Raw genomic sequence first — 26,420 nt, forward strand, 5'->3', positions numbered from 1 at the left:
ACTCCAAGGTCAGGTGTTTGCGATAGGTCGGGCACCTCCACAGGAGGCACTCCAAGGTCAGGTGCTTGCGGTAGGTCTGGTAGCTGAACAGGAGGTACTCCAAGGTCAGGTACTTGCGGTAAGTCCGGTAGCTGAACAGGAGGCACTCCAGCGCCGGGTGCGTTCGAAATACCGAGATCAGGAACGCCAATTGGCGGGGTATCAATAGGCGGGGATATGGTGCCAACATCTGGAGTCGATGGGAGGTCCGTCGAAGGTGTATTCGGCGTATCACCAGGCAGCTGAGGGGTGTCTGGTTGCTGAGCATTTGGTACACCTGGAAGGAGCTCACTGATCACCTGTCCTGCGGTGTTGCCAACATCACCCACAGTATTACCCAAGCCTTGAGTGATATCTGTAATGGGGTTGCTCGTCCCAGCACCGGGAACAGCTCCAGGAAGGACATCGTTGATCACTCCGCCGACTGTGTTGCCAGCGTTGTCGAGAATGTCCCCGACGCCGTTTGCGAGGTCGGTGAGAGGGTCCACGATTGAAGGGGCATTAGGGATGATATTACCTAGGTCGCCGACATCCGAAAGGTTGGGAACGACACCACCAAGATTTGGCAAGCCTCCAGGTGCGGTAGGAAGACTACCAACAACATCGGGTATGATGTCTCCAATGTTGCCGTTGATTACATCGGGAATGAGATTGCCGAAGTTGCCAGTATCGTCGCCTAGTCCAGGAACAACCCCACCTACATTTGGCAGACCACCTACAGCAGTTAATCCACCGTTTGCGAGATCTCCATTTGGGAGGTTGTCCAAGATGTTAGGGATCACGTTGCCTAGCCCATTAAGAACACCAGTGACTCCATCAGCACCTGGTAGCGGTAGCGAAGGCAATGCATTTCCGAGATTGTCGAGACCAGGGAGAGGGAGTGTTGGCAGGATGTCTCCTGTTGGGAGGTTGTCCAAGATACCAGGGATCACATTGCCGAGCCCATCAAGACCACTAGGGACTCCATCAACACCGGGCAGCGGTAAGGAAGGCAATACGTTTCCAAGATTATCGAGGCCAGGAAGAGGGAGTGTTGGCAGGATGTTGCTGAGCCCATCTGCTCCAGGTAGAGAAGGGAGAGGGTTGCCACTACCAAGGCCAGGCAGAGGAAGGTCGAGGTTGGGCAACCCTCCTGTGAGATCAGGCAGAGCACCGACGAGGCCACCTGCATCAGGCAAGTTGAGGTTCGGCAGGACTCCGTCAAGGCTTGGTAAAGCACCTGCAAGATCGCCAGTACCAGGTCCAATCAAGTTTGGTAGAGCTCCCGTGAGATCAGGCAAAACGCCTCCAATGTTGGGCACGGCGCCCGCTAGATCAGGGAGATTGAGGCTGGGCAAGGCCCCTCCGATTCCGCCTGCGTCTGGCAGTCCAAGATTTGGGAGTCCGACGGAAGGTGTAGACGGAAGACTGCCGGGCACGGAAGGGACGCCGTCAGGACCGAATGCGATGTTATCGACTGCTCCCAGGATACCGCCACTTACACCACCGACACCAGATCCAAGAACGCCCTCAGTTTGTCCGAGGGTGTCGAGAGCACCGCCTACAGCGTCACCTACACCTCCAACGGCTCCGCCAAGAGCTCCACCGAGACCTGATCCAGCATCACCAATGGTGCTGCCGAGAGCATCAGCTGTGCTACCTACGGTCTGTCCGAGTCCAGATGTGATTCCTCCGACCGTGGCACCCAAACCAGAAGTCGCGCCGTCGACAACGTTGCCGAGGCCTGTCAACGTACCTCCCAGCGGTGCAGTGATAGGGAGGAGGCTGTCTACAAGTCCGGAGTTCGGCCCGTTCGGTATGGGCTGTCCGACCGAGGGCGTGCCCGCTGTTGGGATCAGATTTGGAAGGATGTCTCCGAGCAGTCCAGTGTTAGCGCTCGGGACTGACGGCTGTTGAACGGTAGGGACTATGGGTATATTTGCTGTGTTTGCGGAGGGGACTTCAGCAGCCGGAGTAGACGGTACTTGGACAGCAGGAGGCGCAATCGGGACATTGGGTAAACCGCCAAGGAGGCTACCAAGTCCAGCTCCAGCTCCAGAGAGCAGACCTGTACCTGTGTTCGTAGACGGAGCAACGGGAGCAACTACAGGCTGAACCACGGGCGCAACTGCAGGCTTAACCACTGGGGCTGGGGCGGCTGCGACAAGGCCAGTACCGAGCAGGCCGTTCGAAGTACCCGCACCAAGAATGCCACCGCTTCCGCCCAGTTGAGGAGCTGGAGCGGGCAGCGCACCCACAACAGAGAGGACTAAGCTCGTAGAGAGCGCATGTCGGTAGGCACGTCCCATATCGAGGGAACGTACAATTAAGATCTGTGACCAGTAAGTAGTAAGCAGTATGGAAGTTGTACCTTGTTCAAGATGTGGACAGAGACTTTGTCTCGCTGGGCCGTTGTCTTTGCAGACTGCAGTGATTGTGGTCAAACGAATGACAATAAGTGTAGAGAAGGACGTGGCTGCATCGGCAAAGAGCTCGTTAGGATGCGGGTGCTTCCAAGCCAATATACCTCTCGTTCAGCCAACAGAGCTGTTTACAGGACCTCAAGAACGTTCGTGCCGATCATCTGGCTGGCAGGCTGCAACTCACGTCGCGTCCGGTCCCACTCATTCTTCTCGCAAGTGGAGCAAAGTCAACGGAGGGCAAGTCGATATGGCCAGCATCAATGCCCTTCGCGCAAAGGCATGCGGCGACGGCGGCTTGTCGGTGATTTACGCAATCCCGAGACCAATCTTTCGCACAGAAGGGGGTATGCCAAGAGCGTACAGCGAAGTGCCAAGGTGATTCTCACCCTGGAAGAGGTAGCCAAAGTCGTGCTTCTGTGGGCGAGGAGTCGTTGAATTGGTCCATTCCGCTCAAGGTGCAGTGGAAGTTCGAGTGGCATCGATATGGAAAGAATGCAGGATAGCCAGTATGATCATGCGTGATGCAGCATCCATGCTCTGGTGATATTCAAGCCTCTAGACGCTTGTAGACAATTAGACGTCGCTTCTAGCAGGCTGGGCATGCTGAGAACCGTTTTCGTTGGAGATGTTGGCTACGGTCTCTAGTGAGCTTACTCGGGAGCCATGTAGTCAGCAAGGTGCCGGGGTGGCAAAGCAGAGACCGACAGCTCGAGCCCTTGCCGTGGATGCCGTCTCTCCTACTAAGCATACGGCGCGTAGGTATTGGCAGTTGCCAAGATGCTCTCGATTCGCCCAATGCCTATCTCCCTCGTCCGCGTATGCATGGATGGTCGTACAGAGAAGGAGGAATGCAATAAGGTAGAGACCGCTACAGAGGGAGACTGCGAGTCAATTGGCCACCCTTCTTACAGCTCAACTCGATGGAGGCCCTACCTTTACCAGAAAAAGCTCATTGTGTGGGTGCCTGGGTCAACTAAGTGGCATTGAATTCCTGAGAAGCGAGAGGCGTATCTATAAGATATCAGCAAGGCAACGCAACAATTGCGCAGTTGTTGCCAGCACTCCCGGCCGTGCCGAGTTCTGAGAGGAAGTCGTCGAGCGTCATCTCAGGTGCGTTGCAGGCGACCACGCGGAGCGATAGTGCACTTGGTCGTGGTTCGAGGTTCAGAGCCCAGACAATGGAGGCAGCTGCTCGAATAAACGCAGCTAAGATAGCGTTACCACATGTTGTCAACATCAGACCGAGGCTTTAGGATCCATCGTCCTTTGACGATTCGAAAAGTACATGCAGTGTTGTCGTAAAGGCTGGAAGGAATCCAGACGCGTTCCCAAGTTCGCTTGGCGGCGCTTGGGCCAGCTCGGCGCGTCCGTTCCGAGCTCTCATCACGTCGCCACCCCAGTCATCATCTATATCGTTGCGTTATGAACGACCAGCCACCGCCTTTGGACCGAAATGACGGTTACAGATCAAACTCTCCCAAAAGGAAGAAGGCAAGGCAAAAGTATGCACCGAAAGCATGTACGTCACGTCCAAGACTCCCCTATGCCGCTCATGTTTGCTCCTGAGGCCATTCCGATCATTCCGCGACGGTCGCTCTTGAGTGATGTAGCACTGCAACGTATAAATGAGCCTCCACTGTAGCTAACAATGTATGCAGGTGTATCGTGCAGGAGGTCAAAGCTGAAGGTGTGGCTTGATGAGTACTCGTTGCGCATTTCTGTGCTGACACAACACAGTGCTCTGGCGACAACCCTTGCCAGCGATGCCGGGACAACGGCAAGCGCTGCTTCTTCTCAGAAGACCAGACGGCAGCTGAGGCCTTGCAAAACCTCAGTCGCCCTTCAATACCACAGCGGACTTCAACGTCAACACCGATCAGCAGTGGTATCGGCCTCGCGCGACGCACGATCATACCAAGACACCAGAACAACGAACGGAGAGCCAGTGATGCCACTGCTCTTGGGCTGTCCATGGAAGCGAGGATGTGTCGCATCGAGTCTATGATGGAGGCACTACTTCAAGAGCGTACCATGCATACGACACCTAGTGCAGGGCTCCTCCGCGAGAACGGCATTGATATCGCCCTGTCCACATCAATTGCTGACTCAGTTAGCCCAGGCCAGGCGTTCTTGAGCCAGCCCTCGCAGGCAATTCGATCTCAAGATCCCATAGACCCTTTGCTAGATACGGATACAGCCAATGTGCGGGTGGGCAATCGCAACCTCGTGTTTCCGGATCCAGCCATCTATCAGATTTACACTGATACCTTCTTTCACGACATCCATTGCTATTACCCATGCGTCGATGAGCAGAATTTCCGAAGCCGCAGTCAAAACATGTTAGCAGTACCCGAGGTGCATCCAGACGATGTGTGCTTCCTGGCGCTAAACTACATCACATTCGCATTTCACGCCGTCTCGAACGAGACCACAGCACCTGGCTACGAAAGCAAACCCCCAGGGTGGCACTGGCTTCAAATTGCCGATGAGGTCGTCGGCAAGCGACAGCTTGTTGGGCGCGGTGATATTCATCTGGCCCAGTTCTTGCTGTTCAAGGTGCGTACATCTATCGCTTCACCTCTCTTGTGGCAGAACATACAGCTGCGCTATTGGGCGCATTGTATTCTCCACAGGCTCCTTCAGTCTGCAAGATCTCTGACGAGCACATCTGGATGCTTCCCGTAGGGAGAGGTCTGCCTGTTCGTGCCACTTCGCATCTCACATTACGAGCGACAGCTGATGTGATCAGGCCATATACTGCACGCTAGTTGATCAGCCTAGTCTCGCTTATAATACAATAGGCCTGGCTAGCCGCTACACACTCCAGCACGGTCTGAACCTCGAAGCCTCATGTGCAGGATTAAACGTATGGGACTCGTTTGAGCGCATACGGGTGTTCTGGAATATCCTTATCGTCGATCGCCGCATATCCCTATCGTGCAATCGCCCCTATATATTACGAGATCTTGATATCAGTGTGGCGCGGCCCAGTCACTTGTATCGCAGTGTAAGGTTGCTTCCCTCTTCAATTACTCATCTAAGACGTCGGGTAGGACATTGCTCCGCTCATACAGGCTTCAGACTCTCGAGATGCTGACGAACTTGACGAGTACTTGGACTCCATGGTTCATTGGTCGCATTTCGCTGGATCTCTGTGGGATAACGTCCTCGCAGCTCACGTCCATTTAGATAACATTCCTGACAAGGTGCTCTCTTTCGAAGCCGCTATCGACGAGTTTGTTACCAACACGTTTATTGGCATTGGCGAGCATTGGTCTGCATACCCTTGTCGACGCTCTCAGTACGTGCGAATGTGCTTCAATAACCTCAGACTGATGGCTCGGCGTGCGACCGGCTCTTCGCTGCAGCTTGAAGGGCGTATTAGTGCTCAGCTCCAGGTTGCAGTCACATCAATCGCACATGCACGATGTCAGGGGTGGGACACGAACGATGCTTACCTACTCCGACATCGGATGGTCACTACGCTGGCCGCTAGTCTTCACTTGCTGTGTAGTGCGCTTGTGGGCAATCAACAGCCTGTGGCTGTTGTTTCCTCCATCTCGATGTCGCTGTGCAAAGCAGAGTTCGATGCTGCGGTCGACCTTCTCCTTGCTCTGGCGCAAGGTGTGACCTTAGCACAGCGAGTGCTTCGCGATTTTGATCGGATTTTTCCAGTCATACGGGGCGCACTTACGAGATGGTCTGAGGAATCCTCCTCGTTTGAATCCAGAGCAGACTGGACTATCACCAATGATGTCATCCCTCCGAACGCCGCGGAATTTCTTCCATATAAAGAGCAAATTCCTAACATTTGTTATCTCACAATTAGGAAGGGGATGTGGGCTACCAATGGCAGCTACCTTGAGACTGATTGTGGTTTATCCGACTGGAATACGGATCTCGAGCCTGGCGGCGCAAGAAGCAGTGTGCTTTGGGTATAATCTCTTTGATGTTGAGAGCGCAGAAGTCGGGCATTGTTATTCATGTTTCTTACACTATTCGGTGTGCTCGTCTTACATAGATACCCACTTGCATAGCACTGTAATCGCGGGCGTTAAATCTCTACCAAATTGAACCCCCAGTGGAAGTCGAGTCCAGTATTCTTCGTTTTGCTCGTTACACCGCATTAGGCCTGCCCACAGTACGAAATACCGTCTGTCCGATGACAGGCTCCTGTTTCGAGGCTTCCTGATTTGAACATTGCGTACACTGGCTTCCGTTCGTGACTGTCTATCCATGTGCAACGTGAAAGGAGGGATGATTTAGAGCAGGGACTTACTTACGTAGGTGATATCTTTCGCTCTGTACGAAGCCTCACGTGTAGTGGAGGCCGTATTACAAGCGCGAAGTAGTGTCACCCCTTACTGACTGCTGGGTATTGGCCCTTGTTGTTCGTGTCTTAAGCATGGCGGGCTTTTTCATACTTTTACAATGGCACACCAAAACTCCAAAATAATCACAACCCCTCCACAACAACTCGATTTGCCATGAGAATCTCGGGGATCACTCTCATAGTATGGAAATTTGATCATACATGGATTGACACCGGAATTTACTTCGGCGTTCTGATCACGACCCGGGCACTGCGGCACTGCACCGGTTCTGGACAAGATCAAGCTTCACTCCAGCCAGATAGACAGCCGATGTTGCATCCTCACATCGAAATCTGCACAAGGCAGCGATCAGAATCGATCTGGAAGTGTGCGTACCTTTGTACTCAGTTATAGTGCAAGTCTGAAGCTTGGGTCATACTGAAGTGGTGCCTTGCTTAACATTACTCGCGTCTCAACCACGAACAGGTTACCACAGGTCGGTAGCATCACGACTGCCACTAAAATGCATCTAGCAGGCCCTATAGGATTTCAAGCCCTATAGGATTTCAAGAAGTGTCGACATCATGATTGACCACTTCCGCTTCGGGAACCTGGACACCACCGCGGGGAGCTTTTGGCTCATGTATAACACCGCTCAAATGCTTTCGCCACGAACGACTGTTATAATTGCAGGATGGTACTGATGACGATAGTCAAGAACAAAACCCACGATCGAGACTTACTTCCCGAGACCCCAACCCTCGCCACAGTGACACGAAAACGACGCTGATACATGCTTATCGCACAGCTTGATCACGAGCACCACGACTCCGAGATCGCACCTTGACTCTGACATGCGCCTTGCGCTTCGCTCCGAGCCTCATCGTTCACAGCGCTGACATCAGCCTGTAACGTCCAATCTGCTCCGCTTACCTGTCGAACCTACCTTCAAGTCTTACTATAGGCGAGGTACGATCTTGCGCACGCACGCACGTGAAAGTTCGGGGTACATCGCATCCAGTCAACCGTTGCGCCTCGGCGCCTGAACGAGACATCCGACGTGGCCCCCCTCGGCTCGACACAGTCGTGCCGTTTTAGTAGCTTCATCGAGAATCTGCCCGGAGACCGAGTCGTTGCACCAAGGCGTTCACCAGGTGATACAAGCGGTGTGGACGGTTATTGCTCTCACACCAGCTCGTACTTTCCGAGCCGTGTTCGATTGATCACACTCGTGCTTGCGCGTCTCGGGTTCGAACGCCTGCATGTGGACCGTTGGTCGGTAATTACCCGCCGCGTGGGTGTGGGTGTGGGCGCGCCGAAGGAAGGTGCGTAGAACGTGGCGCACGCGGGTTGCGATTCATTCTGATTAGAGATAGCACCAAATCCTACGATTACACTCGGGCCGGTAAATGTTAATTTGGGAGAGTCACGGTCCGAGGTGGTGGTCATTCGGCTTGCGGTGAGGTAAGAGGGAGGCACGAGTCGTTGAAGGTTTCAATGTAGATGAACACTTGATGGCCCTGAATTTACTTGGGTTGCGTGTAGTTGCGTTGCTTCGGAAACGAAGGCATGTAGCGGTGAGACTGCAAACTGGTCTGAGGCTTCGTGTTGGATTGGGATGATGCATATTGAATCTTGATGCGTATTTGATGCTCGTGCAATTGTTTTCCACGGGTTGATGATCGAGAAGGTGCTCGTGTCACTTGGGAGACGATGCGTTCTGAGGACGCCAATCCTAGTAGGAGTTGCAAATCACCGAAGCTGACATGAGCTTGCTGGTAGCATGTTCTCCACGCTGAAATAGACATTCAATCAACAGCTGATGAATAGGTCAAGCACGCAGTGTAACCACACCGGAACACTACCCAAAATAGCAGCGCAGCTTTACAGCACATGCTGGGATGTCCGGAAATCTCCAGGCACATTCAGCACGGCAGTCTTCTCCTTCGTCCATACATGACGATCAGTGAAAGACAGCCTCATCCGTCACACCGTTTGGGTCAACTCCACAGGGACGGAAAGCCAAAAAGGGAAACCACCCGCCCATCACCGCGATTCTAGAACCGCTCCCAAACGGCAAGGGTGTCTTGTGAGGATTCTCATGGGTCTCTGGGCAGGAAGGGAGAAAAGCTTCATCGTTGGCGGAAGAACTGCGCGGGCCCACAGTGCGCAACGGGCGAAATGCCGCCTCTGCTGTCAGCTGAAAAAAGGCACCTCCGGCGGGGTACCCGTGGGTAAAGGTATGTGAAGACTTGCATCACAGTAGGTAGACGATATCGAATGCTGTTGCAGCTACACCCGTGATGCAGGTCCGGATGCAGCGCGGCTAGCCACCCACGGGCACTCAATAAGCACGTGGGGAAAGCATGCAACCACTACTTGCCAAGCCCGGGGGTGTCCATGTGAACTTCAGAGTTGCTAGGGTGAGGGTCACTAGGAAGATTCAGTTGGTGGGTTTCAGTTTGCGAGTTTGGAGCGTGGCTTTTGGCCTTTTCAAGATTTTTAAGGCCTGCTTGTGACCTGTTCAGCTTTTGTTTTGGGAGACGGAAGTGCGAGTTGCTGCCCAATTCGATGGTGTGCGTGTGTCGCTGCCTCGAGTCATCGTACGGAATTAATGGTCCGTTTGGTTCTTGTCGGTTTTCATAGCCTAGGAGCAGCCTTTCGAAGGATCCAACACATAATGTCAAAGGCAACGTGCAACCCAATTCGTCCCAACTCGCTGGTGTCTAGTTGCTTTGGCGGCATCGCTCCGCGTGCCGCTAACTTCTACGTTGTCGAAGCACCCGCCGACCTGATACGACAGTAGCAAATGTAATTCGCGCAAATTGAGTCGCAGAGCGGAGGCTAACAATGACTTCCCCCCGTGCGCTAGGAATGTGGGGATCGTGGACAACTTGATTGGGAATCAGGAGATTACGGGGGGAGCGTAACGGTGACCGAGACCTCGGTCTAAAGTGACGCGAAACGCTGATCGACTTACCTCAGTTCGCGAAGAGATCGTCTTTCTTTAAGATGTGAGCACGTTGTAAGCTACGATTGGTCCGGAGAAACATGGGTAGCACGCTACATTTGCGCCCCTGCGTTACGTTATGCAAGCTGACTTGCGATACAATAAAGACAGAAAAGACTCAGGCCTTTTCGCCTCGCGTAGTGACATGGAAAGGTATCTTGAAACGTATCGTAGCTGAACAAGCCCGCTGCGCACACCCGCAACAGCAGCCACCGGCTTTGTCGTTGCAGGATTGGTGGACGTCAGCCACGCGAATTGTGCAAGGCCCGGTCTAGATAAGGATTAGGTAGCCGCTTGAACCAGGCTGTCGGGCCTTTCATACCCAGCCAAGTGTCCGGGAATGTGGCACTGTCCTGCCAGCATCGTGGGTGTAATCGTGTACCATGCTTGTGTCGCCCGGCTTGCGGGGTGTTCGTATACAGCAATATATTACTTGCACAGACTCGGAACGAAGTAATGATGCTATGGCTTGATGAGTTCGCATGCTATGGCCAGTGATCTGTGGAGGTGTAAGTGTCAGCGTTGTTGTCAGTGATCGACCTTTGTATGTGACTTGTTGCAAGTGCAAGGGTAATGTTGCAGGTGCAAGGCACAGGAGTGAATATGGTTCATGGAGGCCTGATAGGGCGCAGATGCCCTTACACAAATAACACGTCAAGTCATGGCTAAATGCGTGCCGCAGGATGTCGTATGGCATTCCGATCGTACCTTTGTGCAACATCTGTTGGCCAAGACCACTTAGACCAGGTCGCGAGAATTGGGAGTGGTATCCATTTTGGCGACCTGGTTTGCAATACCTTGGTATCTAAGGTGAGACAAAAGCAAGGGGCCGTGATAGTCAACGGTGATTGGTCCTAGGTTAAACACAAGCGCGCGTCATGTTGTACTTCGGGGAAGCTGGGATGGCACCCGTTTTGTGCGGTGTCATCGTAGTCGCTGTTGTGTTTGACAGGATTCTATTAAGGGCGGTCGTACAGCAGATGGATGTCGTTTGCGTGCTGTGAGCAGCCGCGATAGGCCTTGTGTTTGACTCCACAAGACCACGTGAACCAGACTGTCAGACTATCATTGAGTTCGCTGTAGCTGCTTCATGTCGAAGTCGCGAGGAGGTCCCAACGTACAATCTTGCTGACGGATTGTCGGCGTGAAAGACTGTGAAGGCTTGCGAGGTGCTCAACTACAGACAGGATCTGTTGCTAAGGTCAACGAGTTCACGTGTGATGCTGCAAGGCTGTCGAATGTGTACTCGTGACGTACCCACGACGGCTGATGGGCGTGCCGAAGGGCGTGATATTCAGGAACGGACCTCAGCTGCGGTAACGACATAACAGAGGCCGTACTTGGAGTGTTGTTCTTCCGTTGTAGGTGCCGCGCAAACGCCCAGATGAATCGTGTTGCTGTACAACTCATGAAACCAGAATCACGCTGCATGGAGCGGAGCAGAAGCGTTGCACATGATGATTTGTGCAGCCATGTGATTCGACGAGGTATTTCAGATGACCAGGAGAAATTGCCTCGTAGTCGGTTGACGTCGCATCTTTGCCACTCTCGCAGTTACTCGAGGCCGCGCTGGGGGCACTCCGCGCTGGGGGCACTCCGCGCGCTTTTAGGCGGGGTACATCTTGCTTCCCCAGCTCGCAGCGCCTGAATTGCTGGGGATTCCGTGTTGCAAGAGTCACAGAGGCCTGAAATCCAGCCGTTGTGCGCTCCAGACTGGGCTCTCGTGCCGATAACCCCAAGGATTGACCTGCACGCAGCGAACTCAACGAACAATGGCTTGCAAAGCTACATGCATCCTGTCATCATTTCGTGCGGAAACTGAGTGAGTGGCAAGTTGTTCACGTTAAGCGGAGAATCTCCACTCAAAGAATAGTGGCGGAGAGAGTCCTCCCAGAACGGCATCTCGAGAGGATCTTGACCGACAGCGGAAAAAGTCAGATGCCTCGTGATGTGCTGCCCCAGTGCGGAGAGACGAGTGGAGCTGGAAGGCTGCCTGATCCGTTTCGAGTGTGCTCCGTGTCCTGAGAACGGCAACTTCAGCACGGCGATAAATGAGAATGTCGTCTGGGCAATGTACAGGTACTTTCAGGACTTCAACCGCATCGTCGGCAGTGCTTGATGGTTGCCGGGACACGAGCTTTGCCCTTGGGCAATGGGGCTAGATGCAGGCAGGGATGACGATCAGACGAGATGAAATGGAAATTCAATACGGCTGAGTCGTGTGTACTGTAAGATTGAGCGTGGGTCAAGGCTCAGGTGACTTATGGTGCTGTTACTAGCCTACGGGGCGGGTTGCGTTCGCCAACTCAGATGCTGTGAGTCAAGCCAGCGTCTAGTGAAGACAGCGGCAACCCTCATGTATGGTGAAGGGGCTCGACGAGTCGAGCTGTTGCAAAGGGTCGCCTTGGGGGGAATGGAGAGTCTCTGGCAACTCGTGGACCGCAGCGCCTCGCCGGAGCAGCGAGTCAGCGACTTTCGCCGGGGATTCTGGAAGAAGAACCTTGCGGGCACGGTCCAGGGTAGCAATCATGTGCCATGCGCCCCTGCACAGCGCCATCGTGGGGGAGCAAGCCCAGCGGCCACGCGTGGGCACCGATGCTTTCGGCCAGAGCGTATCGGCCGCTGTGGCACAGCGAGCGCTGGAGGCGGCTTGGGGGCTCATGGGGTCTCACGAAGAATGAGATGCGCTGGCGGGCTTCATGAGCGTGATGGCAGGCTTCACATGGTGTCGTGCAGGCACGCCAGCCGGTAGCTTTCACGGTCAATAGCGGTAGGCGCTCGTGAAAGAGCGGTAGGGCGTCATGGGCAGCGGGCAGGCGTGCAATGCCGGGGAGTCTCCGGAAGGGCCTGTGAGGGCCTGTTTAGGGCGAGGATGAAGTGCAGGGGTGTTTGGCCAGGTGTGGGCGTCCAGCTCGCTCCTTCCGTGTCGGCGGTCGCTCCTGCCTATCCCTGTCCGCGCAGCTTTGCACTGGCCTGGCCTTTATACATAGAGATCCACTCCCACCTCGGCGCACCAGTGGTTCCCTCACATACACAAACACGCCCGCCGTCGACGCCCGCACAACACCATACATACACACATACATCCCTACATACACATTGCCTGCACACCTATGCACATGTATCCGCGACGACAGTAACGCCGTCGGCATTCCACCTGTTCGGTACCTGCCCACCTGATTGACACAAGCGCATCCTGACCGTCACCGACGCAAGCGGACGACGCCTGGCCTCATTTCCCACACCTATATCAGCAACGCCTCCGGCATCCAGTGCCTGTACATTCACGATGCCGCTGAGAGCCGAATTGCCCATTGTGCGCGTCGAGCACGGCTCGATGCACACGATTGAGACCCGCAACCCCGAGAATCTCTTTGGGCTATGGAGTGGTGAGTGACATCGACTATCGCAGGACGCCCTGAGCGCCCACTAACGGAAAACCCCGCAGTTTTTTCCAAATGTTCGCCTGCCATGGAGGATGGAAAGCGCTACGAGAACATGGCTTGGCGGCTGTGGGCGCGCGAGACGTTCTGCTGCCAGCCCGATCACGTTGTGACGCCACAGTGGTCGTTTGGCCAGGCAATCGCCGCCGGCGCCACTGCAGACGTTCCAGAGTTATCCACCAGTGTTGCGTCAGATGACTCGCTCGACCCTCTCACCACGAGCCAGCACCGCTCAGACTCATCTGCTTCCCGGCCAGACGTGCGCCGCCACGACTCGGCCACCAGCAACCCCCGTGGCAAGCACATGACTCCAATTGATCTTGAGAAGGTCGTCAACTCGATACAAGAAAAGAAGATCATTGAACCCTTGTCACCTCTTCCCCCGCAACTCGCCCCACAGACGACGGCAGAACGGCGACCAGAGGAGACATTAGCCCCACGCTCCGCATCGCCACCGTTGACCGCGCGCCGCTGCGCACCAGAACTCTCGACATCGACCTTCGCCACTGCTCGCGGCAGCGACGACATGAGCGCCACTGGCTCAGAAGCGAGCACCTCGACCGACATGAGCCAGCACAGCGTTGTCCGTGGCTTCGAGCCCGGCCACATCTCCACCTCCATGCGTTCAAGCACTAACCTCGCACCTACACCGTCGATCCTGAAGAAGACTTCCAGCTTCATAGTCAAGCCCCCGCATTCGAGGGCAGAGCCAATGAAGAAGAAGCAGCCAATGTTCACTCTCGGTGGCTCGTCGGACGAGGACGCCAGCAGCTCACTCGAGGCATACTCTCTGGCTCAGCGCAGCTCCCTGTCTGGAAACCTCCGCAAAGCCGGCTCAATCAAGAAGACGACTTCTTTCGCCAACCAGATCAGCCTGCGCCAGTACCAGGAGGCCATCTCTGAGAGTGAAGGTGCTATTGAGAGCGACAGCGATGAGCCTGACGAGAGTGCCATTGAAGAGGAGGACTCCGGTGACGACTGGGAGGACGACGATGAGGAGGCCGATGAGAGCCACCAGTCGAGCATGCAAACTTCCAGCATGTTCCCTCGTGTCGACTCCAAGCCGAACCTCACCTCTCACCGCTCCCTCCTCACAACAATGATGCACGAAGGCGACCGCGCGCAAGCAATGCAAAACGCAGCTCAGCGCCAGCAGCCACCAGCGATTCGTCGATCTCGCACAACAACACCGAATGGTCCTTCCATAGGCAACTCGCCCCAGGAAGACAGCGGTCTGATGATGCGTCAACAGGCATCAAGAGCCAAGCCTATTATCATGACGACGTCGAACGTGCACCCCCCCGCCTTGTCTCCGCGGACCACTCGCCGACTCATGCTGCAGAATGAGCTGAGCGGCTCTCTTCGTCAAAACCTGCTATGGGAACGCCAGCAGAAGAATGCGACGACCAACGCAGCCATGCGACGAGCTGCCACCACCACCGACCTTCAGGGCATGAGTACCATGGCTCAAGCTCAGCCAATGCACACCAGTGCGAAGAATCCCAACAGCTATTTCGACCAAGGTCTTGGTAGCTACCACACTAAAGGGTGGTAGATCATCTCCATCTTCAGTGACTTTACATTTGCAATTCTAGCGGCATCAACAAGCGAGCATTGGGCTCACGGCGTTTTGTCTTTTTGTACCCGTTCAGCATTTGAGCGGCGATGATGGGTAATGACCTCCCAAAATCTTCGATGCTTCGAAGGCATCATCATGTATGCCCTACGCGGCTACGATTCTCCTTCAACGGACTACGGCGGTTCAACTGGCTTCTAAAGAAGGGTCAAGGCTCGCGCCTAGTTGAGTTGGCTTTCACATGGCGACAATTCGTCCATTGGTCTGTACTATTACCTGCACTGTACTTCTATTTGGGCTCAACACAGCCGTTATACCCCAGTACAGGAAGACTTTGCGAAGTCGCTATGCGACAGCATTACCTCACGAGATAGCAGGTAATCAGTTAGGTACTTAATCGGAAAAAAGCGATTGTTCAGAAGACCAAAACATGTTACCTTCCACGAATGAACCACTGTGACTATCGAATTTGATCAACTGATGCCGTTTTCGCAGCTCTCACGGTCGTCTGAACTCAACGAAATGCAAGTCTGATACGAGGGTTTGATCTGTTTGGTAGATTCTTTACCGCTCTTCTGAATCATCTTGTAGGTTGTGCGCCCAGCAAGCGCTTATGCACACTTTACTATGCAGCAACAAATGCCACCCAATGGCGGAACTCGCTTGCTCCTCCCGACCACAGCACCATGGTTCTCGTTGCAGATGCCGCGACCGCTCGAAAGGCACGCTGCATGTAACTATGATCTGTTTTCATTGACAACAATATCTGAGAAATGCAGATCTTTCCCTTGTGACGAGTGCTATTGATTCACCGCGTTTCCTCGGACCGCTTTCCTGTCCACCGTGACTGCCTGTGATGCGTGCCTGACACCTGACGAGCACGGCCAACGATAACACAACGACTACATCACAGGGAGAACTGCAGAGGCCGCTACATGCATTACGCGAGGGTAATGCCTCGTGAGACGCACCTTGCGCAACAGCGTTCCAAAAGAGGTGCATTTGGCGTGTGAGTCGTGCGCCCGCAGCAGCCGAGTCTCGACGGCAATCTCACCATGCCTCAGCCTTATGAATCAGGTATCGATTTCAGCGCTCCCCTCACCTGAACTGCGTCAGCCCTCTATCTCTTCGTTGCCACCTGACTGTTACAGAGTGGAGGCAATCGGAGGTTTTACACGTCATCTTCCTGCTGTTGACAGCACAACACCATACTCTTCATTAGGTATGCAATAATTACATTAACACCGCATACGGCTATGCAAGCCTTACCAGCTAATCAGCCTTCGCATGCGGGATGGAAAACTTTTTACTTGACTTCTCACTACTGGCTAACATGCTGCGTTTCAAGAGCGGACCTAATCGCGTGCTCATGATCCGCAGCCACCCCACGGTCGACAGGCTCCCCCCTCTGCTATTTGCGATTCCATCGATCAGCCGGCACCTAAAAACAACAGTCATTATGGGAAACAAGATGAGCGGCACTGCCTTAATAGGCACCCACTGCACTACCCCGCGACACAGTCCGTCAGGGTGTTGATGCGCTGGCAGCTTAGCGCCTGCAGACAGGTCATCTGAACTTCTGGAGACATGCTCACCCTCTGACTTGTCGCCCCTTCAGCCTCATCTACAAGGAAGCTCCGCCACCATGGGAGGCTTTGATAGCACTCTTACCAACTCCTTGGTAATGCGCGCTCAGCCCTCATCCTGTGACTGTGGTGGACTTTCCGTCACCTCACCTCGCGGTTCCGGTGCTTCCATTCGCTGCACTCGTGGGGGGCTTGTCACATGTTCTGACATCGTCACACCTCACAGATTACAAGCTGCACAGTCGTGACATGCTCCTTCTCGCCAATACTGCTGTATGCAGATCTGGCGTCCAGTGTGCCTACAATTTACAACCAATATGACCGGCCAGATGCAACAAAGCAGGCAATTGCAACGCCTCGCAGCTATGTGATCTCGTAGATCCTACATATCGAGCATACCGGTCCTCGAAGTGTGGATACCCGTGAGATGGCATTTGGTGCCTCGCTGCGTTATCAGACGCCAGCATATCGTCAACAGGTATTTCCCTGTGTCCACCTGCGAACGTCCCTCAGCCACATTCGGCGTATCAACACCACGGCTTTCGTATCGTCTCGACGCGCGTCAACATCAGCTTCGTCCTTCCTGTCCAGGCATCTCACAGAGTAGTCACCCGTCCAAGGTCCAGCGCACCCGCCATACGTACAGTCTCTATCTGGCGTTCGAACGGTAAGAAGTACGTCGCCGTCCAATGTGAACATAAAGGCGAAGTTTACAGTTACCCAAGGCCCCGCATCCCGGAGTTCCATGACTTAACACAGTTTGGTAGCCAACCAATACTGACACGAGCTAGTATCTCAAGATCGAGACAAAACGATCTATAAGATTGAGCTCTGAATAGCAGCAGTCGACATAAAGCGTGCATTTCAGCGACAGACTACAACAACCGAGACATGGCTAACAAGCGCTGATATGAAGCCATACAGATGGTATCTGGCTGTTACGGCGACTATCAATCGCTTGACCTTCGAAGGCTTAACATTGATCACGATAGCGAACAACGGTGGGTTTGTCGGAGGTAAGGAGGTGCTGAACAAGCCGCACACCATCCCATTCACAAGGCTAGGCTGAGTGAACGTGCGTTGTCACCCCAGACTTCGCTGGCATGTCTCAGTCTCCCACGGGCTCTGAGAGTAAGATTATCTACTTCTAGCTTTCTTCGATTGCTTGAGATACCACGATTGCCTCATCGCCTTGAGGTCCCATGCTCGTGAATCATGATGAAGGCACTCATCGCGTTTGCCATACTGTCCATGTCAAAGCTCGACAAGCATTGAGAACAGCAATACACTGACTTCAATGCGTCTCGATCTGGGGAAATGTCTCCGCTGACGCTTGGACATCATGCAGCCCTACACTCCGCATCTGATCATGCTCTCAGCCATGCGAAGATAGCGCAACCTCGGACAAATCCCGCGTGCAATCCATGCGCTTTCACAACTCCACAGGCTGAGCGGATGTCTGGCGCATCGCGAGAGCACAACTCCCAAATGGCGAACGCAGCCGACTTCAGCTGCCGAGGCATATGGTCGCTGCCCACGTTTTGATTAGCGCAAACCGCCATGAGTTCAGAAACCTTGGTTTGAGGCCAGCGCTCCGAAGACCGGAGAGATTTCCGGCAACTTCACCAAGACCGTGGTTAGATCTTTGTACAGAGCACGAGCGATTGTTCCAGGCAGCCTCGACCATCACAGCGGCTGTGTCACATTACAGGACCGTTCGCACGTCCCGGCGTGCGAACGTCATTGCAATGTTTACTATGGTATAGCTTTGGATACAAGTTTGATCAGTTCACGGTCCGACATGCCCGTTGAAGATTTCACCGCGGTCATGAGACGTCGATACTCGCAGCCAACATTCTCAGGCATCCCGACCAGGTTCAAGTGAGATCTGCACGTGACATGCAAACGAACAGCGTGTCCTAGTGCTCTTAATAAGACCGAAGGCATGATACAAAGTGTTCATGTGCAAAAAGTTGCGACGGACTAAGAAGTACACTACCCGTAGCTTCCGCGACTGACGTCGTAAGGAAGCGGGCACCGCTACCCAGGAAGGCGAGTTACGTGGAACACATCCGGTGTGTTTCTTTTCATGTTTTGATACAGGCCCTTGATCCGACCTGCGCGCGCAGGCAAACCCTGGTACTGGGACGGCACTGTCGCTGAAGTGGAAAAACGGTTATTCAAAGGTCAGCTGCACTGTTTGAATTTGCACATCAGGTCCCCAAGGGTTTCCCCGCATGAGCGGAGCGCCTTGGGACTGGATTACCGCTTTCGGCAGCGCTCCACGCGACACATCCTGGTCATCTTCAGCCCTTCAGATGCGCGGTCAGCAACGGCGATGGGATCTTACAGCGTTTGCCTTGCACGTTTCTCAGCTTCAACAGCCTTTCGTTACTGTCTCACATGTCAGCGCAATGATCTTCGCCAATTCCATGATCACATGTCGACACTGCTCATCTTAGCAACGAACGACCGCCAATTGACTCGCCAACAGCGCGCTCAAACACTGAAGGCGCGCACACTCACGGGAGGAACTGTTTCCGCACCTGCACCGCAACCGATGAAAGCAAATGATCGGCACGCTATCATGCTTCCCCGTTAGCCTGGCGTAACACTAAGGCTATACTCGACTGGCAACCCCAGACTAGGCACAGCTGTTACATATCGAAACACCAGTCAAGCACCAAGTGACAAGCCGAACGATAGACTCCCTCTTGACTTAAGCGTCGCGGCAAGTGTCGCATGCGGCCAAAGGAGATTCTCTTCCGCATCACTTGCTCCCGCTTTTCGACGATCACGTCCCCGCAAACAGCGTGTCTGAAGCGCACCCAAACCTCGATTCGAGGTTTGATTCAAGGTCAATCGCCACATTCAGGTTATGCTTGTTTCATGGGGCATCGGGTACGATGTTAGTGCGCGCTTCGTGTCGCTGTTGCTGGGGTTTCACGCTGTTCTGAGGCCAAGAAGGGCCGGTTATGGTGTCGTGGGTCTCTGGAAGACTGGGGCTCCGCATCCGTGCCGCTTCCCGTGGGGGCTGTGCCGCGAGGGCTGGTATGACGTAGCTTGCTTCCAGCACGCAGGTACGCGCCGTCTGTCGATCATGCCGGCTCCAGATGTGATGGAGATGTGCATATTGTGTGGCCTCAAGAAGAAATTCATCGAAAAATGGTCATCCCTTTTCGGACCAAGGGGAACAGCGTGTACGCCATCGTTAGTGCAGCATGCAAGCAACCCCTTAGACTCAGATCGAAAAGGTACCTACAGCAAGTGCATCTAAATGAATAATGACTACACCAGCGGTGCGCATCTATCGACACTCGTCACGTTGGTGCATAGAGGCGATAATGGGAGAATACTCGGCCTACCGACCATCTGCGCGTGGTTTGGCCTTAGCTTGTGGCGACTTTAAGGCCTTCCGGTCAGAATGCATTACAACAAACAGCAATCGATACCGCCTCTTAGGCAATTCGCGTTCCCCAAACTTTGCAGCTCATGTAGGACAGATGCTCGACAGTGTGCGGAATATTGCATCCTGTTCATCTGGCATGCAGTTGGCTGCAAGGTTTCTGCACTCGCAACAGACGTCACGACGCGGCTTCCCTCACCGAGGAACTAGAGGCGACTATTACATCTTCTCACGCGGTCGTCAGATAACAACGACGCTGCCCAACCCACAGCGCCTGTCAACAGCGCTCTACAATTGTTGAGGCGCGGAAAAGCTGATGCTCTGCAGACCTTCGATGCAGCATGCGACGACCGGGCAACCGCAGAGCCTCAAACGTTGCAGTCGCCGGATTCTCGCCGGACCACAAGATGTACCCTTTTGCTTGCGCTGCGATTTCCTGCCCAATCGTTTTCCCACTCGTCAGCACTATCAAGAATTTCCTTTCACCGTTTCGCGCCGCAATCCCTGAGTAGAGACATTGCGTATTGTGCCATCTGCTTTTCCTCTTGCGGAGTAGTATCTACTCGGTAAAGGTCAAGCCCATGTCAAACGTCCCATCTGTGGAGTCAAGACCACCCTCAACACAAAAGAACCCACAATTTTCACGTTCCTGGCGAGTTTCACGTGCGACACAGACTCTCTCCGCGCACGACAAAGCGCAGTTCCGAAATGACCCGGCCGTGCAGCGCAAATTGATGCAAAGCGAGGGCACTCGCGTCCCAGCCACGCTTCCAGACCCCCTTCAGACCGCCAGGTACGAGGACGTCCTCAGCACCGGACCCGCAAATCTGGGGCTGCTGCGTGTCGCTGAGCCACGCAGAGGCGGCCATTGTGTCTGTGATGCAGTTGAAAAGCGCCCCATTTGGGTCTGGGCTTCCCGCAGAGCCTCATCTGCGGCGCTTGCTAGTGCTTTTCCTCTTGCGGTCATGCTATCCTCTCTTTGAGTGTGTTGAAGGAGTGACAATGGCTCGGAGTCCTGCAACTGACGTCGTTGCTGCATGTTGGCAGTTGGCCGACTGTTAGGCGCGGTTGCTATTGCTAGGCCTTGCTGCACTGCACGATCCTGACACTGCAGCGAGCGAATGATGGACAGGTACCATAGCTTGCATTTCCAAATGCAGTCGGCGCGTGCTCGACGCGCGCCAACGCCCATGTTCACAGCAAGCAGAGTTAGGGTCGATTCGTGGCGCCGCCTGCAGCTACATCCGAGTCATCTAGCTACTCAGCCTTCTACGCGTCTTCCTTGCCACTGTTCTGTGGGCTTCTATGGGCTTTCGCACAGGTTCGCCGACCGTCCTTAGCAAATGCGGTTTGTTGATTTGAATAGCACTGGTGAACGTGCGGGTTAGGGCCTGCTGGCTCGCGGGTAGTGGGGCAGCGCATTGCTGGTCAGATGTTGGGCTGGGATACCTGAGCGTATGGCAGAGATGGAACACCTCGTCCTTGTATCATGCGAAAAGTGGGGGGTTTTGTTACGAGGTATTGTTACCAGTGGGTTTGTGAAGGGCACGGTGACCATGGCGGATGCAACACCGCTATCAAGCGAGCGGACGGTTGGTGCCTAATAACGGGTCCGAGATTGAGGGTGATGCCTGAATGTGTGGTTCGGGGATTGGAGAGCGCGGGCTGTAGGGTGGTGGCCTCGCGATGCAGCTCGGAGATGAAGCTGGAGCTTCAGCGTTGGTTTCTGCCTCACCATCAAAATTTCGGCCTTCTGCGAGTCACGATATTCGCCGCTCGGTGAAAAGCAAACCGTCTCGTCGCCGCCCGAAAGCTGTCGGTCAGTGCACGAGCAGTAGCTGCTCGACCGGACAACCCAGCAGAGCGGCGCACTGCAATCACTCTCAATGTCCCTTTCCTGTGCTCGCGCGAACTCGGACATCAGTGACGTAGATTATAAGCTGGTGGTGAGATTGTTCTGCGAGCACATGAACGTGCAGCAGCAAACTTCAGCGCCTTCGCCAGACCGCCCTCAGCAGCAACAGCAAGCTTGAGACACAAGCCATGAATCTGCGAGATTGTGAGAGGTATTCTGCTCAAGGAGAGCCGCACGTGGCACCTCTGCGAGTCATTCGAGGACCATGAGAGAAACCAGCTGTGGGAAGACGTAGGTTTTGTCATCTCAAAACAGAGCTCAAACAGCTGATCATTCGTCATGATTGCTGCGACTTGGAATCTTCCGTCGGCTCACGTCGCGGTCAGGTCAGACTGGCTGGCCGACATTGATGATGTCCTTGATGTGTTTGGCGCGCTGAACAGACGAGCCATGTGGAAGACGTCCAGGTGGTTCGCGTAAGCTTAGGCTCTCGACATCGGCGAAGGCCGTGGTTTTTTCGAGGGTTTCAATCATGTTGTATATTGCTCGTTGGGTGGACGCAGAAACTTGGCGCCTTCCAGAGGAAGGAGTGGCAGGTGCAGACATCGATGGGGAGTTGTGAGTATTTGGGTCCAGATCGTGAAGGGAACACCGTGGAAGAATGCAGCAGTGCTGCCATCGAGTATTCATGTAGCCAACCTTCCTAACTCCGCAGAGCATGGTGGACCATCTTCTCCGGTTCTTCTTGAAGAAGTACAACCGCAGACAGAGGCACTAAAAGAGTGGGAATCCCTTGGGGCTTGATGGAAGGCTCAGGCCTGCACATTAACGAAGAGGGAAGATGCAGCGGCGGAGTCTATGTATAGAAGTTGCCCATTGATCGGCTAAGTCAAGCCCGGTCATAGAGATAGGTATCAGACTATGCTGAGCGCGAAAGAATTGCAGTCAAAGATAGGCATCATGCTGACCCTGGACAATTTTGGAGAGAACACCAGCGCTTTGAACAGGTTGGACGTGTACACTGGCAAAGTCTCTGGAACACAGAAGTAACCCGAGTTCCTCTTCTTGCTGTGCCGGATTGGTCGCGTCACATCAAGCTGCAGAGGCGTCCTCTTCAGGCAGAAGCACAGCCGGACACGACACATGGGGTCGCCTGCTGAGAAGGGCTACATAAGCGTGAGATGTTTTCCAGGTGACGGAAGATGGAGGAACACCAGTCTTCATGCTACAAAGAAGACGACAGAGTAGGTATTGAATGCCGCAGACCAATTTTTTTTCTTTTCGAAAACGCACGGCGGTCGCGGTTGTTGTAAGAAGAGTATAAGCGGATCAGGACCGGTTCAAGACCTGGGCACGCAGCGATAGCCACGTGACGGACTGCGGAAGGCCTCATCCCGGACACAAGAATAGAAATGTCGGTGGAGTCAACGAGCACGAGAAAACACTGGACTCCAGGAAGGTGCGGCGTTTAGAATTTACCAGGCGTGCAAGGTACGGCAACAGGGAATATCAAGACGATATTGTGTACTATATCCAAGGTTCAGAGAACTTTCTGATCTGCAGAACGAGAAGTAAAAGCAGCTGACACATGCCACGCTGTGACGACCAGAGCCGTTTCGGTACATGCCGTGTGCATTGCCGCTTCCCAAGGAGGCAGAGCAGAGCAAAAAGAAATGCATTAGACATATCTACTTTCTGATCGAATCATGTGGCGTTTATGCCGAGAGCAGTGAAGGGAGGAATAGTTTGGCATTCGACTCTATACCGCTGCCTCCCACGGAAGTTGCGTGTGTTAGTCCTGCCTCAGCTGAGGTTGCGGTTCCTAACATGCTGAGGTTGCGGTTCCTAACATGCTGAGGTCTATACATATTCTGAATCTTCTCATGCTCATTTGCCTGTTCGACATGAGTCCGAAGAGCAGAATATTTGTCGTGTAGGTCCAGCTTATTTGGCTGTAGAGAGTCTTCGAGGTGTGGCGCGGGATGTGCATGTATGACTTGTCCAAATCTGTCTCCAGAACTATCGAGATAGCGGTAAAAGGATTTGAAAGGAACGCAAGAACCAAGCGGGGTTAGGAGGCTCCACGTCAATAGTAGGTAAGCACAGCTTCGGCCAAAACAGCACACGCTCGTTCTCCAGACAAGTGAAGATCGTAGAGGGAAACGCCTCGTCCTCGACACACCTAAGCACATTGTTCTATCTCTGGATCTGTTCCGGTGCAATCAGAAGACTAGCAGAGACAGAAGCCACCGAGCGCGAGATTCGAGGGTGGCAGAAAAGAGTCGAAAGGCAGACATGTGTGGTGTGTCGAGACTGTTTCGATTATGAATGGGCAGCGTGACGAATATGGAGCACAGATGATCAAGAGTTGGAAGGGGTTTGACGGAAATATCGCAGCATGCACATTCTCGAACCATGAGACGGGGTCCATGGTTTTTTCGATATGCAGAAAACACGAGGCAGGATTTCTGGCCGAACACATCAGGTAAACCATGTCCTCATTTGGACGCACAGAGCTGAGCATCCCAGCCTTTGGAATACGGCACGCTACTCTTCCTCTTCGGTCGCTCCACGAGCACGCGTCCAGAGAAGGACAGCGAGAGCCAGACCCAGACATGAAGAGTCACAGTCCTGATTTTGGTGGACGGGGCCGAACGACAGAAATCGAGTCACCGTCTGGTCTCCACACGCCTAAGTGACGAGAGCAAGGGACACGGGAGATGGAGTGGTAACATCCACATTGGTGAGGTTTCGAAGGTGCAGAATTCAGGAAAGCAGTAGATGTACAAGCTAGTCGTGTATATCCCAGCTCTGCCTCTCGCCACACAGCCTCCATGATGATAGCTTTGGACCCCACCGCCGGGCCTTGAAATACACAGAGCCCAAAGGGCAGAAGCCACGGTCCGTGTTGGAACGGCATTTCGCAGTTGCAGACAGAGCGAGAAGGGGTGTGACATGTCGCATTTACAAACTGGTATCAGGAACTTTCCAGCACAGTCTCCATCGGCGAGACAATCGCAGGCGAACTGCTACAGACTCTGCACCGTCGACGGGCGCAGCAGGCCAACCGCCCGTCACGGGAAGAAGACGAGCGGACATGGGCACGTGGGAGCGTTGATGCGTTCTGACTCTTTGAATCTTGAACGTGTCCAGAGATTTGCTTCTTGCGGAGGCACGGCAGACGCGTGCTCACTCAATTGCATGAGGAAGCGGGTGCTCGCTCAATTGCAAGAGGAAGCGGGTGCTCACTCAATTGCAAGAGGAAGCGGGTGCTCACTCAATTGCAAGAGGAAGCGGGTGCTCACTCAATTGCAAGAGGAAGCGGGTGCCCACTCAATTACATGAGGAAGCGGGTGCTTCTACACGGCGGGGCCTAGTCGCTGGCACATGGCACCGCAGACGCGCTCGCAGTCGTGCATCGAACACGGTGGTTGCTTGCTTCGAAGACCGAGAGGGTCGGCTCCGCGTGCGGTGCATGCGGGTGCACGGCAAGCAGCCTGCCGAGCGCGACTGCGTGAGCGCTTTCGAAGCCAGCAACGTGTGAGATTCATGCAAATTCACGACAGTATTCATGCAAATTCACGACAAGATTCATGCAAATTCACGACAGGTAGGCTGCCGAGCGCTTTCGAGGCCGGCGACGTACTTCCACGAGTGTGGCGCCTCGGTCGAGATGGAAATAGCAGTGGTGTTGGTCGTGTTGTTTAGTTGTTTCATTCCTTGGTCTATGTGGTATAGCAGTGGTGTTGGTCACGGAAATAGCAGTGGTGTTGGCCGTGTTGTTTACTTGTTTCATTCCTTGGTCTATGTGGTATCGCTTGCTAGCTTTTGATCGTCACATCGTGCCTCTTCTGTTCTGTACACCCTTGCCTCTTCTGTTCAGCTCGCGAGCTCCTCGGCCCCGTGACGTCGCAGTCGGTTGCGGGGCGGTATTTTTGCATGTGACGTTGGTCGACGGTGGCATCCACACGACATCAACAAGTCTAGTAGTCGTCGTCGCCGCCAGCGATGATGACGTTGTTGATCTGGAGGATCGTCAGCATGACTCTGGACAAGGGCGCAAAAGAACAAGGTGATTGACAGGCACGCAACGCTGGAAGCAAGGTACACGTCGAGCGTGTGACTGCTCGCGCGGCTCTCATGTCGCCATGCAAAGCGCGTTGGTCGCGGTCGCGCAGACGCGTGTAACATGTGTCGAGCAGGGCCCGCTTCCCCGAAAGCGAGGCTCGAAGGAGCAGGGGACGAAGCAAGGGCAGGCGTTGAATGAAGCAAGGGCAGACGTCGAGTGAAGCAAGGGCAGGCGTTGAATAAAGCAAGGGCAGACGTCGAGTGAAGCAAGGGCAGGCGTCGAGTGGAACAAGGGCGATGGTAGGTGACAGGGTATTGAAAGTACAACGAAACAGGACGGGGATGAAAGCACAACGAAACAGGACGGGGATGAAAGCACAACGAAACAGGACGGGCATGTGCATACCTTGAGCACCATTCTGCACAGCTGGGTGGCGAGCAGCAGCTGTTGCCTCTTTGAGATCAGGGGGTCGATGACAAAGTGCTCCTTCATGTCTGTGGTTTCGCGTCAGCGCAGGGTCTCGAGAGCGATTGCGGGAGCAACAGGCCCGTGTACGAGTCTCGGTGTGGTAGGAGAGGGCCATGTAAAGTGCGTATACAAGTCTCGGTGTGGTAGGAGAGGGCCATGTAAAGTGCGTATGCAAGTCTCGGTGTGGCAGGAGAGGGCCATGTAAAGTGCGTATGCAAGTCTCGGTGTGGTAGGAGAGGGCCATGTAAAGTGC

At 54.1% G+C, this 26,420-nt stretch overlaps 8 protein-coding genes across 8 annotated transcripts in view; 4 read left to right on the plus strand and 4 right to left on the minus strand.

Annotated features, from left to right (window-relative positions):
- Nucleotides 1-35: 35 nt before the first annotated feature.
- Nucleotides 36-2,327, minus strand: M421DRAFT_10410 (uncharacterized protein; the record flags this gene model as incomplete). The annotated part of the gene is made up of 1 exon (XM_033586980.1): nt 36-2,327. A coding segment is annotated over one exon (2,292 nt), but the record flags the coding sequence as incomplete, so codon positions are not given.
- Nucleotides 2,328-2,498: 171 nt separating this feature from the next.
- Nucleotides 2,499-3,054, plus strand: M421DRAFT_426719 (uncharacterized protein). Its single transcript, XM_033594484.1, has one exon. The coding sequence runs from the start codon at nt 2,520-2,522 to the stop codon at nt 2,874-2,876; it is 357 nt and encodes a 118-aa protein (XP_033442842.1). The 5' UTR covers nt 2,499-2,519; the 3' UTR covers nt 2,877-3,054.
- Nucleotides 3,055-3,838: 784 nt separating this feature from the next.
- On the plus strand, nt 3,839-5,370 carry M421DRAFT_352781 (uncharacterized protein). The gene is made up of 4 exons (XM_033589585.1): nt 3,839-3,960; nt 4,100-4,128; nt 4,179-5,140; nt 5,191-5,370. Exons 1-3 carry the CDS (start codon nt 3,864-3,866, stop codon nt 5,124-5,126), a joined length of 1,074 nt encoding a protein of 357 aa, XP_033442843.1. The 5' UTR covers nt 3,839-3,863; the 3' UTR covers nt 5,127-5,140; nt 5,191-5,370.
- Nucleotides 5,182-6,418, plus strand: M421DRAFT_352798 (uncharacterized protein). Its single transcript, XM_033589586.1, has one exon. It carries the CDS (start codon nt 5,564-5,566, stop codon nt 6,380-6,382), a length of 819 nt encoding a protein of 272 aa, XP_033442844.1. The 5' UTR covers nt 5,182-5,563; the 3' UTR covers nt 6,383-6,418.
- Nucleotides 6,419-9,827: 3,409 nt separating this feature from the next.
- On the minus strand, nt 9,828-10,788 carry M421DRAFT_352849 (uncharacterized protein). Its single transcript, XM_033589587.1, has 2 exons — nt 10,087-10,788; nt 9,828-10,035 (listed from the first exon to the last, which is right to left on the minus strand). Exons 1-2 carry the CDS (start codon nt 10,483-10,485, stop codon nt 9,883-9,885), a joined length of 552 nt encoding a protein of 183 aa, XP_033442845.1. The 5' UTR covers nt 10,486-10,788; the 3' UTR covers nt 9,828-9,882.
- Nucleotides 10,789-13,053: 2,265 nt separating this feature from the next.
- On the plus strand, nt 13,054-14,762 carry M421DRAFT_77671 (DUF1752-domain-containing protein; the record flags this gene model as incomplete). The annotated part of the gene is made up of 2 exons (XM_033597345.1): nt 13,054-13,153; nt 13,213-14,762. 2 exons carry the CDS (start codon nt 13,054-13,056, stop codon nt 14,760-14,762), a joined length of 1,650 nt encoding a protein of 549 aa, XP_033442846.1.
- A 718-nt stretch (nt 14,763-15,480) lies between these two features.
- On the minus strand, nt 15,481-15,931 carry M421DRAFT_352870 (uncharacterized protein). Its single transcript, XM_033589588.1, has one exon. The coding sequence runs from the start codon at nt 15,783-15,785 to the stop codon at nt 15,534-15,536; it is 252 nt and encodes an 83-aa protein (XP_033442847.1). The 5' UTR covers nt 15,786-15,931; the 3' UTR covers nt 15,481-15,533.
- Nucleotides 15,932-25,400: 9,469 nt separating this feature from the next.
- M421DRAFT_410108 (T-complex protein 1 subunit epsilon) overlaps nt 25,401-26,420 on the minus strand; it is a 2,761-nt gene continuing 1,741 nt past the window's right edge. The window contains exons 3-4 of the mRNA XM_033590378.1: nt 26,105-26,193; nt 25,401-25,655 (exon numbers count right to left, since the gene is read on the minus strand). Coding sequence (XP_033442848.1) covers nt 25,614-25,655; nt 26,105-26,193 — 131 coding nt within the window. The 3' untranslated portion in view covers nt 25,401-25,613. The remainder of the gene's footprint in view (nt 25,656-26,104; nt 26,194-26,420) is intronic.

The sequence above is a fragment of the Didymella exigua genome (assembly GCF_010094145.1).
Source record: "Didymella exigua CBS 183.55 unplaced genomic scaffold M421scaffold_65, whole genome shotgun sequence".
NCBI classification, from domain to species: Eukaryota; Fungi; Ascomycota; class Dothideomycetes; order Pleosporales; family Didymellaceae; genus Didymella; species Didymella exigua.

What these genes read in the sequence shown, in the direction of transcription:
- M421DRAFT_352781 (XM_033589585.1), top strand. Translation starts at nt 3,864, where the DNA reads ATGAACGACCAGCCACCGCCTTTGGACCGAAATGACGGTTACAGATCA. An exon ending in AAAGTATGCACCGAAAGCAT is followed by an intron (nt 3,961 to 4,099) that starts GTACGTCACGTC and finishes CAATGTATGCAG; the next exon opens with GTGTATCGTGCAGGAGGTCA. An exon ending in GCAGGAGGTCAAAGCTGAAG is followed by an intron (nt 4,129 to 4,178) that starts GTGTGGCTTGAT and finishes GACACAACACAG; the next exon opens with TGCTCTGGCGACAACCCTTG.
- M421DRAFT_352870 (XM_033589588.1), bottom strand. Translation starts at nt 15,785, where the DNA reads ATGCACCTCTTTTGGAACGCTGTTGCGCAAGGTGCGTCTCACGAGGCA.
- M421DRAFT_352798 (XM_033589586.1), top strand. Translation starts at nt 5,564, where the DNA reads ATGGTTCATTGGTCGCATTTCGCTGGATCTCTGTGGGATAACGTCCTC.
- M421DRAFT_352849 (XM_033589587.1), bottom strand. Translation starts at nt 10,485, where the DNA reads ATGTTGCACAAAGGTACGATCGGAATGCCATACGACATCCTGCGGCAC. An exon ending in ATTCCCGGACACTTGGCTGG is followed by an intron (nt 10,036 to 10,086) that starts GTATGAAAGGCC and finishes ATCCTTATCTAG; the next exon opens with ACCGGGCCTTGCACAATTCG.
- M421DRAFT_426719 (XM_033594484.1), top strand. Translation starts at nt 2,520, where the DNA reads ATGCGGGTGCTTCCAAGCCAATATACCTCTCGTTCAGCCAACAGAGCT.